General features: G+C 40.7%; 1 protein-coding gene across 5 annotated transcripts in view; it reads right to left on the bottom strand.

Annotated features, from left to right (window-relative positions):
• The window catches only part of JAG2 (jagged canonical Notch ligand 2), a 288684-nt gene that overhangs the window by 133081 nt on the left and 143273 nt on the right, over positions 1 to 12330 (bottom strand). For all 5 annotated transcript variants that reach the window (XM_033952670.1, XM_033952665.1, XM_033952666.1 and 2 more), the window contains one exon: positions 3144 to 3317. In XM_033952670.1, the coding sequence (XP_033808561.1) occupies positions 3144 to 3317 (174 nt within the window). The remainder of the gene's footprint in view (positions 1 to 3143; positions 3318 to 12330) is intronic.

Raw genomic sequence — 12330 nt, 5'->3', positions numbered from 1 at the left:
TACAGAGCCACAGTGAGACCTCATCTGGAGTACTGTGTACAATTCTGGAGGCCACACTACCGTAAGGATGTGCTGAGAGTTGAGTTGGTTCAGAGAATGGCCACCAGGATGGTCTTGGGGCTCAAGGATCTTACGTACGAAGAAAGGCTGGACAGATTGCGGCTATACTCTCTCGAAAAACGCAGGGAGAGGGGAGACATGATCGAGACATTTAAGTATATCACTGGTCGTGTAGAGGTGGAAGATGATATTTTCTTTCTTAAAGGAACCTCGGCCACAAGAGGGCATCCGCTGAAACTCAGGGGCGGGAAATTTCATGGCGACACCAGGAAGCATTTCTTCACAGAGAGAGTGGTTGACCATTGGAACAAGCTCCCAGTGCAGGTGATCATGGCTAATAGTGTGCCTGATTTCAAGAATAAGTGGGATGCCCATGTCGGATCACTACGAGGGCAGTGTAAGGGTATCGCCACCTGAGTGTGATCTAGGAGGGTAGTTAGGGAGGGTTAATAGAGTGGGCAGACTTGATGGGCTATAGCCCTTTTCTGCCGTCATTTTCTATGTTTCTACATGTTTAGGTATTAACATAAGAATAGCCTTACTGGGTCAGACCAATGGTCTATCAAGCCCAGTAGCCCGTTCTCACGGTGGCCAATCCAAATCACTAGTACCTGGCCAAAACCCAAGGAGTAGTAATATTCCATGCTACCGATCCAGGGCAAGCAGTGGCTTCCCCTATGTCTTTCTCAATAACAGATTATGGACTTTTCCTCCAGGAACTTGTCCAAACCTTTCTTAAAACCAGCTACACTATCCGCTCTTACCACATCCTGTGGCAATGCGTTCCAGAGCTTAACTATTCTCCGAGTTAAAAAAAATTTCCTCCTATTGGTTTTAAAAGGTAATGGCGGAATAGAAATCCCTAATATAATGTAATGTAATGTAAAAGTATTTCCCTGTAACTTCATCAAGTGTCTCCTAGTCTTTGTAATTTTTGATGGAGTGAAAAATCGATCCACTTGTACCCGTTCTACTCCACTCAGGATTTTGTAGACTTCAATCATATCTCCCCCCCAGCTGTCTCTTTTCCAAGCTGAAGAGCCCTAACCGTTTTAGTCTTCCTTCATATGAGAGGAGTTCCATCCCCTTTACCATCTTGGTCACTCTTCTTTGAACCTATTCTAGCGCCACTATATCTTTCTTGAGATAAGGAGACCAGAATTGAATGCAATACCCCAGATGAGGTCGCACCATAGAGCGATACAGAGGCAAATATTGAAGGTTCATTTAATAAAATACTGCTAGGTTTTTTGCATAAAATGTCTTTATCAATGTATCATTGCTGAATGTGAAACATAAAAGTTATAACCCTATAATATCAATAAATTTGTTCCATTAAGCAAAAATAGCAAATTTTAAGAAAAATGGAGTATTATATAATCAGTGGCTTTCAGCAGTTCTATCCTGGGATTTAAAAAAAAAAAAAAAGTGTTAAAAATATTTTCTATCAAGCACAATCAAATTAATGGGCAAAACTTCAATTCGCAGTTCTTCCAACTTTTTAAGTTTTTCTTGACAACCCTAACCTACACGGAGGTTACATATTTCTCTTGCTGCTGCTTCGGGAGCTGGAGGAAGGAAGGGATATTTGTGGCTGCCACTGATGCTGTGGGAGCTAATGACTTTGGAGGATGTCTAAGGAGTACGAGATAAATTTTTTTTTTTGCTGGTTTGAGCATGTCTGGTAAGCTCTTTTCCAGTAGATAGGTAAGACATTCTAGACAGCTGGGCTATTTACCCATACCTGCATGCTGAAGAATGAATCCACTCCTGATTTTTCACTTTGCCTCTGGTGTACTTCACTGTACTGTTTAGCTCCCTCTAGAGTTAGTATCCAAGCATCAAGGAGCACCAAATATACGTGAAGTAGAGGCACCTGTAGCAACAGGCGAAACAAATTGTTCTGCTCAAATGTAACTAAATAGTACCATTAATCACTAACACAAGCTTCAAAGGAGCTCAGAAACTACTCCCCAACCAATGGAATATATATACAAATTCTTCCCAGCCCTCAAGGGTTGACAGACATCCAATAATCAGCTTGGAGAAGCATAAACAGGTAAACTATAAGCAGGCAAAGGAAGGACAGGGTAGGGAGTCTAGAAAGTCTCACCTATCTATTGGAAAAGAGCTTACCAGGGTAAGTACATAATCTTTTTCCAGTGCAATAGGCGAGACATACAAAAGCAGTCCCCCAAATAGCTAGGGTTGGCTTGCTGCACCGGCCCTTAGGATCGAGGACCCGAAAACTGAGTCCTGTCTTGCAGCTACATCCACTCTGTAGAACTTGGCAAACGTGTGACGGGAAGACCACTTTGCTGCACTACAAATCTCCTCAGGAGACACAGATCCTACTTCGGCTCTTGAAGAAGCCACACTTCTGGTAGAAAGCGCCTTGATGCTAACAGGAGACTGTTTCCCAGCAAGAATGTAAGCCGCCGAAATTATATCGAATTTAAAACAATAAAATGGGGAGAGCAGAACACACACAACTGCATTATGCATCAGAAGGAAAAACTATAGAGGAAGTTAAACAGCACAGTAAAGTACACCAGAGGCAGAGTAAAAAATCCGGAGTGGATGCCTTCTGCAGCGTGTGGGTATGGGTAAATAATCCAGCTATCTAGAATGTCTTACCTATTGCACTGGAATAACAGTTAACTGGGATTCTACTGTATAACGCTTTATAACTTTGGTTGGGTTGTAAAGAATAAAAATCAGTATACTATAATTCTTGGCAAAATCAGACCCTGATTTCAATCTACTAGAGACCCTCAAGCAAGCACCACTGCTAAAGTATTAATGCCAGTTAAAACATATCAGGAATTAGATACAATATACACAGACAAACCCAAGAATTATTCTACTGTTCTGTTAAATACTAAATCAATTCTAGATTACATAAACCCTTCCAGTCCTCCACATGTGCTAAAATCTATCAAGGCACAGTTACACAAATTTGCTTATTCATACACGGTATGCATTATCTGCATTAATTTGTAATGTTTTAGCCTTGAATTGCTCCAACTTAAAACTTGGAGGTCAGTTTTTTTCTAGAACTTAATACATCAAGCAGCACTCACCTCACAGAACACTCCTGAATAGCCTTGTAGACATCGACAGTGAAGTCCATTTACCAGGTCATCACAGTGTCCTCCATTCTGACACGGATTGCTGGTACATTCATTTATTTCCATCTCACAGTTTTTGCCAACAAAACCACGTGGGCAAAAACAGTGATACCCATTTACCTCATCCTGGACAAATGAAAAAGCAAGTAAAATAAATAGTACAAATTAATATTTGGAGGACTTGCCAGATATGCTACTACCTTATCACAGGGAGCTGAATGGTGAAGATCAGATTCATTTTTCAACGAACCCTTTGCCCTGTAGGACATAAGTAATTACAGAGCTTGGAGGGGAGGGGGCTAGGTTTAGACTATTTGGGCCACCCCTCAATCAAAAAGCCCTCCAACGTTCCATGTCCAATTCTGGAATCCCTTTCTTTGATTACTGAAGAAAACAGGTTTTGAATTATTGCTGTATAAATGAGACCAACTTCCATGTTTAAGAGCAAATTTGAATAAGAGGTCATTTTACTAAACTGCGGTAAGCAATAGCATGTGCTTATTGCAATTTAAAAGGGGTTGCCACAGATGCACTTAGGTGCGCTGTGCTAAGTTCCCAATTGGCATGCGCTAAAACTATTTAAAAAATTTTTCACAGAGGGGGCTTCTGTGGGTGGAAGTGGGCTTTTCTGTGCTATCGGTTAATGCTTCCACATTAACACATGCAGGATTACTGCAGGAGTGCCTAATGCTCAATTCTATATATGTTCCCCCAAAAACAAACAAAAAAAAAATTGGCACCGACTAGTGTGGCACTAAGTGCAATTTTATAAAAGTTAGGCATCCATTATAAAATCACATTTAGTGCCACCTAAGCATGCTTAGGCGGCACTTAGGGCTCCTTTTATTAAGGTGCGCTAGCGTTTTTAGCACGCGCAAACTACATGCTAAATAAAAAATACTAACGCAAGCTCTATGGAGGCGTTTAGCGCGTGTGGTATTGTAACGTGTGCTAAAACCGCTAGCATACCTTAGCCCTAAGTGTTCTAACATTTTAGGTATACCTTATTTATGCCAGGGTTTTCTTGGCCTAAATGCCTGTGCTTGAGTTAGGTGCCCAACGGCTCCTAACTCAAATAGGTGCCTAACTCAAAAACACGCCCACGATCCACCCCCCTAGCCACGCCCTTTTAACTAGGTGCTTTGCACTAGGTGCTTATTATAGAAACAAACCTAACAAGTTAGGTGCCTAACTTTCAATGACCTGCACTTAATGCCAATTTAGAGGTGTTGAGTGCCTAGTACTGGTGCTGATTTAGCTAGTTAGGCACCTACAATCAGCTAGGCACACTTTATAGAATTGGTGGTGGGGGGGGGGTGTTACAGTGTACAAAATGGGTATTGGAAAGTTCTACCAAGTTAAATCTTTTCTAATGGCTATGCACTAATGGTGACATAAGCGCACTGTCATTAAAAGAAAAAAAAATTCAAAATTGAGCATTTAACTATTATAATAAAAATTGACTTTGAGCATGGCAAACATCCATATAAGGGTGCGGTAAAGTCACTTTCTACTGCAGCTTAGTGAAAGTACATATAAAAAACTAGCCTAAACCACACTAAAAGAAAAGACAACCTTACTGAATAACTTGTACAAGAGGATATATTTTGCTTAGTCAACAAAAGGTTTTAACAGTAAGTATCCTTGTGTGAAAAAGTATGGGAACCCTTCATTAATTGATGGTCTTAACTTTGTGCAGCAGTAACTCCTATTAAACATTTCATGCTAATTATTCAGTCTCACATTATCCTTGAGGAACTGTGGCCTATTCTTCCATGGAAAATTGCTAAACTGTCATTTGAGAGATTCCTTGTACAAAGAGTTCACTTCAGGCCTTGCCATAAAATTCCAGAAGGGTTTAGGGTGGGACTAACTTGGTCAATCCAAAACAGGATATTGTTTAAAATACACCTTGGAAGCCCAAACCAGATCTATTTCATACATTAAAAAGGTGGAAGACAGACTGCTGACAGTTTAAAGGTGAGGTGAAAGAGGCTATTATAGTCAAAAGAACATCTTTCAAAAAAGGAAAAATTGATCCAATTGAAGAAAAGAGGATACAGCATAAGCACTATCAAGTTAGATGCAAAGTATTGATAAGGTATGTAAAAGAGAATTTGATTGAAAAGAAGCTGTCAAAGACAAAATCTCATAATAAAAATATTTTCAGGTAACATTCAAAACAAGAATCTTGTAAGGGAATCAGCTGGACCATTAGATATCTACGGATAAAATAGGACCTAGGAAGGACAAGGCCATAGTGAAGACATTAAATCAACTCTTTGCTTCTGCTGTTACTGAGGGAAATTCAAGGGAACTATCCGTTAGAAATTGTATTTAATGGTGAAAATTAAACCACAGCAAAATACCTGGATTAAATCATAAATGAAATTGCATACCTCAATAGTAATCCGGAGCCTTATTAAAATAGTCTAAAGTATTAGAGGGCAGCCAATGTAATCCCAATTTTTAAAAAGAATTCCAGAGTAATCAAGGAAAATCAGAGACAAGAGAGCTTTGATGTCAGCATTGGGAAACTTGTAGATTTATCAAAAAAATTACTGAACATACAGTTGTGATTTGATGAGTCAAAGTCAATATGATTTAATCAAGAGAAATCTTGCTTTACCAGTATGCTACATTGTTTTTTTGAAAGCACAAATAAATATGTGGATAAACGTAAAAAAGTTGATATAACTGGATTTTCAGAAAGTGTTTGACATCAGACTAAGGAAATTAAAAAGTACATTAATTAGAGGCAATTGGGAACTTGTTTAAAAAAAAAAAAGATCAGGGGCTAAATGTGCCCCAAGAACCTGTATGTTAACATTTATAAATTATCTGAAACTGGGGATTAGGAGGGGGCAAGATATTGCCAGAATTTGGTGAATTTGCTCATTATTGGAGAAAGAAAAGGAAGAATTGTGCTTACTCTCCAAGTGTCAAGTCAGTCACAATGCCTGAGTTTCTTCATGGAGCTGTGGTGCAGATGCAGGGAAAGCCACAGCCAAGACTACAGACCTCATTGTTCACTAGGTGTTACTGAGCCCAGAATAGAGGGTGCTCACCTATGACCTAAGTATTACCAATTCAGTAGAGGGATTGGGCTGGCAACAAATTTTTTTATGGAGCCATATCCCACCTTTGGATGACAAATAGGACCCCTTTCAATTTGCAGGTGACCTCTGTTTAAGGGACTGAAGAAGCTGGTTCTAGACAATTTGGACACCCTATGAGAAGCTATCAAAACTCTCAATTCTTCACTAAAAGCACCTTTCCAAAGTTTGCAAGAAAATATTGGTGATGTCTAGGTCAACATGAAGGAGCATGTATTAGCCCATCAGGTTAACAGACTGAAAAGCTTGAGGGACAAAATGGGAGACACAAAGAAGCTGGAAGTGTCTCTAGTGTAGGAAAGAGATGGTGAGGCATTAGTTGGAACATATGGAAAAACAGCTGCAGAAAATAATTCTAACCAGACACGATGCAAGATGGCTGCGATGATCTGACTGTGGGGAGACGCTCTCGGCAATTCTTTCTAAAGTTTTACCTTACATTGTCGGAATGCCGAAGAGGAGAGGAAAGAGCGCTAGTGGAGCTCGTGGCGCCTGGGAACCTCTCCTCTGGTCACGATAGATGAATTACTGAGGCGCCTGCAGCAGGAGACAGTAACGCCGGGGAATCACCCGCTAGCGGTCCCAGCAGTGAGTGAAGCAGTGGTGAACCTCCCTGGGCTAGATGTGACTCTGAGCCCTGACTACAGAAATGATGGACTACACCTCAACAAGGAAGGAGCAAGAGTTTTAGCAGGCAACATGAAGAAGGCCATCGAGAAGGCTTTAAACTAACAAATAGGGGAAAGCCAACAGTCACCACCAGTCGATGGCACGGACGACAGAATGCCCCGATGAAGGAGCCATGGGCTACTACTCATACACAGGAGGGGACGACCTGACAGCAAATAAGGAAGACAAGGCAGGAAGGGACAACTCAGACACAGGAGGGGATGACCGCACAGCAAACAAGGGAGACAACACTGGAGCAGTTAGGGATAACGTGAAAGAAACAGTAGGGACAGCAAAGAGTAGAAAGTCCAAAAAGGTAACACGAAGAGAACTCAAATGTATGTATACGAATGCTAGAAGTCTAGGAAACAAAATGGGGGAACTAGAGACAATAGCAAGACATGATAAGTTGGAAATCATTGGCATAACAGAAACATGATGGAATGAAGAAAACAAATGGGACACCGTACTACAGGGATACAAACTATATAGAAGAGATCGAGTAGGGCAGAAAGGTGGAGGTATTGCCCTATATGTTCAGGAAGGAATAGAATCTGTTGAAGTGGCTACGACGGAAACGAAAGAGAAGCTAGAGTCCCTCTGGGTCAAGATTCCTGGCCAAAACAGCGCAGACACAAAAATTGGCCTTTACTATCGTCCCCCAGGACAGGCGGAGGAAACTGACTCAGAAATGATAGAGGAAATCAAACAAGAATGCAAGACGGGCAATGTAATAATATTGGGAGACTTCAATTTCCCGAGGATAGACTGGAAACTAGGAACCTCCAACTGCGGCAAGGAGGCCAAGTTCCTGGAGGTGCTAGGGGATTGCTTCCTGGAACAAATGGTAAAAGAGCCGACAAGAGGCAACGCCACCCTGGACTTGGTACTAAATGGCCTCACGGGACCGACAAAAGAAGTAGAAGTTACGGTACCGCTGGGGACGAGCGATCACAATGTGATCAACTTTAAGCTTGACATCGGGAATAGAAAACGTGCCAAAACCTTAACCAAAACCTTTAACTTTAAAAAGGGCAAATACGATCGCATGAGAGCCATGGTGAAACAACGACTCAAGAAAAAGGTGGACAAACTTGAAACGGTAGACCAGGCATGGTCCCTACTGAAAAATACTATCACAGAAGCACAAAATCTCCACATTCCAAGGATCTCCAAAGAGGGGAGAACAAAAGGTAAGGGAGAACCGGCATGGCTTACGAGACAGGTGAGGGTAGCCATAAAAGAAAAGAAGGACTCTTTCAAAAAATGGAAACACATGAAAACAACCGAAGCATGGAAAATACATAAAGATGATCAAAAGAAATGTCACAAGGCGGTGAGGGATGCCAAAAAGGACTATGAGGAAAAAATAGCGCAAGAAGCCAAAAACTTCAAACCCTTCTTTAGATACGTGAAAGGGAAAAAACCCGCAAAAGAGGCGGTGGGACCCCTGGACGACCAGGGAAGAAAAGGGTACATCAAGGAAGATAAACAAATTGCTGACAAACTAAATTCCTTCTTTGCGTCCGTCTTTACGGAGGAGGATACCGCTAAAATACCAGAAGCAGTGAAAGTGTTTAGTGGAGTAATAGAAGACAGCCTCACCACAGTTGAAGTGGAGTTGGACCAGATATACTACCAGATCGACAAACTTAAAAGTGACAAATCCTCTGGACCGGATGGAATTCACCCGAGAGTTTTAAAGGAATTGAAGGTTGAAATCGGAGAGCTATTGCAAAAACTTGCCAATCTGACAATCAGAACGGGACAGATACCAGAGGACTGGAAGATAGCGAATGTCACGCCAATTTTCAAAAAAGGATCGAGAGGGGAACCGGGCAACTACAGACCTGTGAGTCTTACGTCTGTCCCTGGAAAGATGATTGAAGCACTGATCAAGGATAGCATAGTCCGGCACCTAGATACACACGACTTGATGAAACCCAGTCAACATGGGTTCAGGAAAGGGAAATCATGTTTAATGAATTTACTTCAATTTTTCGAGACCGTGAACAAGCAAATTGATAGTGGAATGCCGGTGGACATAATATATTTGGACTTCCAGAAAGCATTCGACAAAGTTCCACATGAAAGGCTTCTCAGGAAACTACAAAGCCATGGAATAGAGGGAGATATACAAAGGTGGATAGGCAAATGGTTGGAAAACAGAAAGCAGAGAGTGGGCATAAATGGGAAACTCTCAGACTGGGAGAAAGTGACTAGTGGTGTGCCCCAGGGCTCAGTGCTTGGGCCAATCCTATTTAATATTTATATCAATGACCTGGAAGACGGAATATCCAGTGAGATCATTAAGTTTGCAGACGACACAAAGCTATGCCGGGCAATCAGATCGCAGGAGGATAGCGAGGAACTCCAGAGCGACTTGTATCAGTTAGAGAAATGGGCAGAGCAATGGCAGATGAAGTTCAACGTGGAGAAATGCAAAGTAATGCATTTAGGTAGTAAGAATAAGGAATACGAGTATAGAATGTCAGGCGCAACTCTGGGTAAGAGCGAACAAGAAAAGGACCTGGGTGTACTGATAGATAGGACCCTGAAGCCATCGGCACAATGCGCGGCAGCGGCAAAGAAAGCAAACAGAATGTTAGGCATGATAAAGAAAGGAATCACGAGTAGATCGGAGAAAGTCATGATGCCGCTTTATAGAGCAATGGTCAGACCACACTTGGAATACTGTGTCCAACATTGGTCTCCCAACCTAAAGAAGGATATAAAACTGTTGGAGAGGGTGCAGAGACGAGCAACGAAGTTAATAAGAGGTATGGAGAACTTGGAATATGAGGAACGACTCAAGAAACTGGGACTGTTCTCCCTTGAGAAGAGGAGGCTGCGAGGGGACATGATCGAGACGTTCAAAATGCTGAAAGGCATCGATAAAATAGAGCAGGAAAATAAATTTTTTACATTGTCCAACGCGACACGGACAAGAGGACATGGTTTGAAGCTAAGGGGGGACAAGTCCAGGACAAATGTCAGGAAGTACTGTTTTACGCAGCGAGTGGTAGACGCCTGGAATGCTCTCCCAAAGGAGGTTATTAAGGAATCCACTGTGCTGGGATTCAAAGGCAAATTAGATGCACATCTCCTTATGAGAGGCATAGAGGGATATGGGTGACTAAAACTACATCAGGTGTATACCTGACTGGGCCTCCGCATGTGCGGATCGCCGGACTCGATGGACCATGGGTCTGATCCGGAGATGGCAGTTCTTATGTTCTGACACAAGGACCCCGCCTCCACAGCCGCAGGGAGCCAGCTCACCTAGAAAGGACAGTCTATCCGAGGAGGTAGACTTGTTCTCCCAGGAGGCTTTGCTGAGCCAGGCTACAAAAGTTACCGGGCCTGCAGCAGGAACAGCTTTGGAGCAGAGGGAAGGACAAGGTGGAGCAGAGAGGAATCTGGAGGTTGAGATAATCCACCCAATACATTCAGGTACTTTTTCCTTTGCAAAACCTACCAATGTTACCCTGGATTCCCTATGGGACTTAGTCATTAGTTTGGGGCAGTCATTGTTTCCACAAATAAAGGAACTGGAAAAAAGAGTATTGGAACAAACAAAAAAAAGAATTTAAAAACTTTAAACAAGAGACTGTTATAATGAAAAACAAGGTGGAAAATATTGAAAAAGATCTGTTAGGAGTGAAGCAAATACAGACTGCCCTTATTAGGGATAATACTAATTTGAGAAGGAAAATTGAAAATTTGGAAAATAATTCCCACTCCAGTAATCTCAGATTAAATTTTCCAAAAACTCCAATGATTTCCGCAAAAGAAATGTTGAAAAAATATCTTATGGAAAATTTGAACATTTCGGAAGATATGCTTCCTCCTTTTATACAAGTAATCTATTTACCAGCGAAATAACAAGAAGACCTTCCTCTACCAAAACAGGATTTACAAATGGAAGCTACTGCAATTCTGGAAATATCATTGAAGGACATAGTAAATACGTTAATATTAACAGTGGCTTTATTGCCTGATAAAGATTGGTTATTAAAGATGTTCTTCAAAAATAGACAAATAATTTTTGGGACTAAAGATACAGATGTTCCCAGACGTGACTAAAGATACCCAAAGATGTAGACAGCAATTCTTGCTCCTTAAACCAGGGGTAACAATGATGGGAGGTGTTTTTCTATTACGATATCCCTGCAAATGTATTGTCAAATATAGAGCCAATACATATGTATTCTTTGACCCTTTTAAATTAACAGGGTTCCTCTCTACGAAACACCTGGAAGGGGTAAACGAAACAGCAGCAATATAGTAAAGTAGTTAGGAAGATTCCTACTACTGCAGTCAGATGTTTTGCTTTTCTTGTTAATAATATGATTTAACTTCACTAGCACTCACTGGAATTCTTGGATCTATATTATGGGATTAATAGTATTGATTAAGAATGGTATTGCCTAATTGGGACTTGTCTTGCTTAAAATATTTTATTTGTCTTATTTTCAATATTCTGTACAAGAGGTTTCTTGGAAAAAATTTAAAAGCAATAAATAAATTAAAAAAAAGAAAGAAAATAATTCAAAATACTTTTGAACTAGTTTCTTTTAATTTGTCTGTTGGAGATGGCTAGGAAAATTATTTCAAGAGATCTTATTGATTCCATCATAATAAACTCCTATAGTAAGAGCTCAACATTTGGTATTGAGGAGTTCACCATAAGTTCTAGTCAAGTTGTATGTGAAAGATCTGCCTTTGATTCCATTAGTTTTCTTGAGATCGCTTGTGATTACTGACCAGAGTACTCTTCATGCGACTTTTGCCTTGGGCAGTGATTGTAATTTACTTTATTTTTGTCACTTACATGAGCAGTTTGGGGGCTATGGAGTCTGTATATCTCCCAAGTTGGCTCAGTTACACAGAAGTGCAGAAAAGATATCTTGGCTTCATAGCTGAGTGTCCTGGCCCTTGGTACCACATGCACTTTGAAAATTCCTTTGAAATACTTAGGCCATAATGGTGGTAAGAGTTATCTTGGGGATGTATGACATTCTTGTTTCAGTAGTTTACAGCTTTAACTGTTTCCTTAATTATGCAACTTACTTTGTATAGTATTTCACTGTCTAGTTGTTGTTTTTTTTCTTTTCCTTAGGACCCCATATTTTTAATTTTGGTCTTAATTACCTTTCTGTTTTCCTTTTGATTTCTGATTTCCTAATTTCAAGCAATTTGATTTAAATATACATACAAATAAAAAAGAATGTTGGGAATGAGGAAGGAACAGAGAATAAAACAGAATATTAATGTGCCCTGACTCCACCTTGCAACAGTATGTGCAGTTCTGGTCACTGCACCTCAAAGAAAAAAAAAAAAGAAAAAGATAT

The sequence above is a fragment of the Geotrypetes seraphini genome, chromosome 7, assembly GCF_902459505.1.
Source record: "Geotrypetes seraphini chromosome 7, aGeoSer1.1, whole genome shotgun sequence".
In the NCBI taxonomy this organism is placed as follows: Eukaryota; Metazoa; Chordata; class Amphibia; order Gymnophiona; family Dermophiidae; genus Geotrypetes; species Geotrypetes seraphini.
Note: the sequence above shows the minus strand (reverse complement) of the source record. Positions and strands in the feature narration are given on the sequence as shown.